This window comes from Oncorhynchus gorbuscha, linkage group LG13, assembly GCF_021184085.1.
Source record: "Oncorhynchus gorbuscha isolate QuinsamMale2020 ecotype Even-year linkage group LG13, OgorEven_v1.0, whole genome shotgun sequence".
Classification (NCBI taxonomy): domain Eukaryota; kingdom Metazoa; phylum Chordata; class Actinopteri; order Salmoniformes; family Salmonidae; genus Oncorhynchus; species Oncorhynchus gorbuscha.
The window spans coordinates 71,961,037-71,964,745 of NC_060185.1; the positions used below are offsets into that span (position 1 = coordinate 71,961,037).

Sequence of the window (3,709 nt, forward strand, 5' to 3'; positions counted from 1 at the left end):
ACACAAGGCATACAGGGACTAATTCATTCATATAGTATTATTCTGCACACAAGGCATACAGGGACTAATTCATTCATATAGTATTATTCTGCACACAAGGCATACAGGGACTAATTCATTCATATAGTATTATTCTGCACACAAGGCATACAGGGACTAATTCATTCATATAGTATTATTCTGCACAGGCAGCATACAGGGACTAATTCATTCATATAGTATTATTCTGCACACAAGGCATACAGGGACTAATTCATTCATATAGTATTATTCTGCACAGGCAGCCTACAGGGACTAATTCATTCATATAGTATTATTCTGCACACAAGGCATACAGGGACTAATTCATTCATATAGTATTATCCTGCACACAAGGCATATAGGGACTAATTAATTCATGTAGTATTATTCTGCACAGGCAGCATACAGGGACTAATTCATTCATATAGTATTATTCTGCACAGGCAGCCTACAGGGACTAATTCATTCATATAGTATTATTCTGCACACAAGGCATACAGGGACTAATTCATTCATATGGTATTATTCTGCACACAAGGCATACAGGGACTAATTCATTCATATAGTATTATTCTGCACACAAGGCATACAGGGACTAATTCATTCATATAGTATTATTCTGCACACAAGGCATACAGGGACTAATTCATTCATATGGTATTATTCTGCACACAAGGCATACAGGGACTAATTCATTCATATAGTATTATTCTGCACACAAGGCATACAGGGACTAATTCATTCATATAGTATTATTCTGCACACAAGGCATACAGGGACTAATTCATTCATATAGTATTATTCTGCACACAAGGCATACAGGGACTAATTCATTCATATAGTATTATTCTGCACACAAGGCATACAGGGACTAATTCATTCATATAGTATTATTCTGCACACAAGGCATACAGGGACTAATTCATTCATATAGTATTATTCTGCACACAAGGCATACAGGGAAATTGTGGTAAAATATTAATAACAAAGATCAACAGTGTTTCTTTTTTCTCATTTCATTTAATCAAAAACCTCTGTTACAAGTGGCAAATTGTCAACTGTTTTCAATATATCCCATTCTCTTGCAAACAACCCCAAGAATGGAACATTGAACACATAAACTGTTAAAGTAGGGATAACACTATATACAGACAATCACGTTTTGGTGAAGAATGAGTAGAGCTTATTGGAAATACACTTTTGTCATGTTTGAATGCAGCAAAAGAAAAATACAATTATGTTATACAAAGATCAAAAATACTATTCAAACCCTTATTATAAATGGCAGCACTATATTAATAAACTGCAGTTGACATTGTACATGTAAGTACAAAATCCTGTTGAGGTAGTACCCTCTGAAGTCACTTGAAATGCTAAAATACTGAATAAACGTAAGTCAACTTTATGTACAATACAGCTGATCTCTCTTCCTCATTTCGGTTCATTAAAATTGTATAATCCTTTGGTTAACATAACTGTCAGAAATGTGCAGTCTCACAAGTGACAACGTTCCATCTTTCCATCTTACATTCACAATGATTTTGCATCTTTTTGGATTTATTCAGGGGAAATAATGCAAAAGGGGGCTAATACATTGTTTTTAGAAAGGCTTGTTTACTAACATTCATTTGCGCTATCCCACTATTTCTCAAGGTGAATTGTCCTCCTGACTCTACCATTGCAGAGCACTCCTTGCCTCCCCAGTTCAGTCCTCTGTTGAGGACTTTTTGGGGTAATTGTTGATAGAAGAAAAACCGCATTGAAAAGAAATGCCTACAAGCAATTATATCCAGTGTGTTACCCTCTCTTGGGAATGTAAACATCAAGGGTATATCTTATTGGGGTAATGATTATTCATAAGTCTGGGTGATGTGTGACATGGGAGATGAGTCATTTGGCTTGGCTATTATTGAGTATGAAGTTACCCAGAAAACACCAGGCCATAACAGAGATGTCATTGTCTTGTTTTTTTTTTATGCTACAGATATTACATGTCAACTTCAGAGCAAGTTTGAAACTGTGCTGTGGAGTGGCAGACCAAGGAATGGGCCTCAAAGAGCCATACCTTGTTTTACAGACATCTTGAATGGAAATAGTCTTACCCTTGTTTAATGACAAATATAACTTTGGTTTTCAAAGAGAAAAGAATAGCTAAGCTTACAGTAAAAAGTACTGGTAACATGACAATCACAACCTTCTCACGCCCTCGTAAATCAATGTACCCCACGAAACATTCAGCATTTATTCACACATTGTGATTATGAATATAGGTGAATTTAAATGAACACGCAAAGAGCTATACACTATAAGAAGAAAATAAATTCAATGTATAACGAATAAAAACATCTATGTGAATAAAGCAACTATAAAAATATAAGAGATTTTGGAAAAAGCATCAAATCAATATATGGTTTTATTTGTTTATGAAGTCATGGAGCCTCGCCATTAGGACTGGGATATGCTATAGCCGCAATGGAAACAGTCATCTGAAAATTGTTCAGTGCAATTTATTTGTGTACAAATCTATCTCTAGAATATTTTCATTCGCTTACCACCCACTGCCCTCCCTCCCTTTAATGGTCGCTGGGTTGGTTGATCTTTGGAGAGGGGACAGTACTTAATTGTGTGCGCATTGTCACCATTGGCACTGCAAAGAGGGCAGGTATAAGCCCGAAGAATGGGGCACACCACCCTTCCGTCCGGTGTCTTCAGAACGTGGGAGCCGTACACCTCCTCCGGCGCACCGTTATTCCTGCAGAAGACGCAGATTTTGGGCTCCTGTTTATTCCTCGACGTTGGTTTGCGCATCTTCCTCTCCACTCCGAACAGGTCAAATCCTGCGAAGCTCCCCCCGAAGCCCATGTCCCGGTCTTGTTGTGGGATGCCACCGATTTGGTTTTGGAATGGGCTCAGAATTGAAAAGCGCTCCTTCAAGTCCAGGATGGAGGTAGGCGGGGGGCTTGCGGATGGACAACAGCAGTCCAGGTGTCCGCCTCCACTACTGCCCGAGATTACGCATGCACATTCTGGAGAGTCATCCAAACCCAGGGTTGCTTTCAGGGACTCGGTGATGGAGTTTGGGCTTTGGGGCATCATGTGCTTGTTATTCTTCGTGACCAACGTCGATAGACCCAGATAGTCGTTCCAAAAATTAAAGGTATAGTCATATGGGTTGCGCGCACTCAAATAGTTATGATTGAGAAAATCCATGATTCTTTGTCTCCCTTCTATGCAAAAGCACCAATGTAATCCTCCAGGTTTACAGCCAGAGTTCGTTTCCAGGATGGTTGGTGAACTGGACTGCTCCAGTGTTCTTCTAGTGTATAAACCCTTGTACAACAGGCTTGCTGCTTATAAGGAGACCCGAAAGCTGAAAAGAGGGCGGGGCTCTCTTCTTAAACCAAGTTTATGATCAGGTTGCAGCGCACTCTTTCTCTGCAAGCGTAGGTTTGGAAAGCGGGAAACCGATTCGATAAGGTCCGACCTGGCAGTCGTTTACAAGTTGGAAAACAACCACATATCATAGTCACATAGCCTACACAGAAATATATCCACACTTTTTTAACGGTTTCACTACGCATCAGTCATATGTGCTTAGAGCTACACCCGTAGCTTTATGACTTGATACAGTAGGGCAGGATCGAGCTTCGCAATAAATACATCATTGTTTCTTTGTATAGCCTACATT

General features: G+C 39.3%; 1 protein-coding gene across 1 annotated transcript; it reads right to left on the bottom strand.

Moving 5' to 3' along the window:
• Positions 1–1,021: 1,021 nt before the first annotated feature.
• LOC123993478 (nanos homolog 1-like) lies at positions 1,022–3,356 on the bottom strand. The gene has a single exon (XM_046295658.1). The coding sequence runs from the start codon at positions 3,229–3,231 to the stop codon at positions 2,551–2,553; it is 681 nt and encodes a 226-aa protein (XP_046151614.1). The 5' UTR covers positions 3,232–3,356; the 3' UTR covers positions 1,022–2,550.
• Positions 3,357–3,709: the final 353 nt, after the last annotated feature.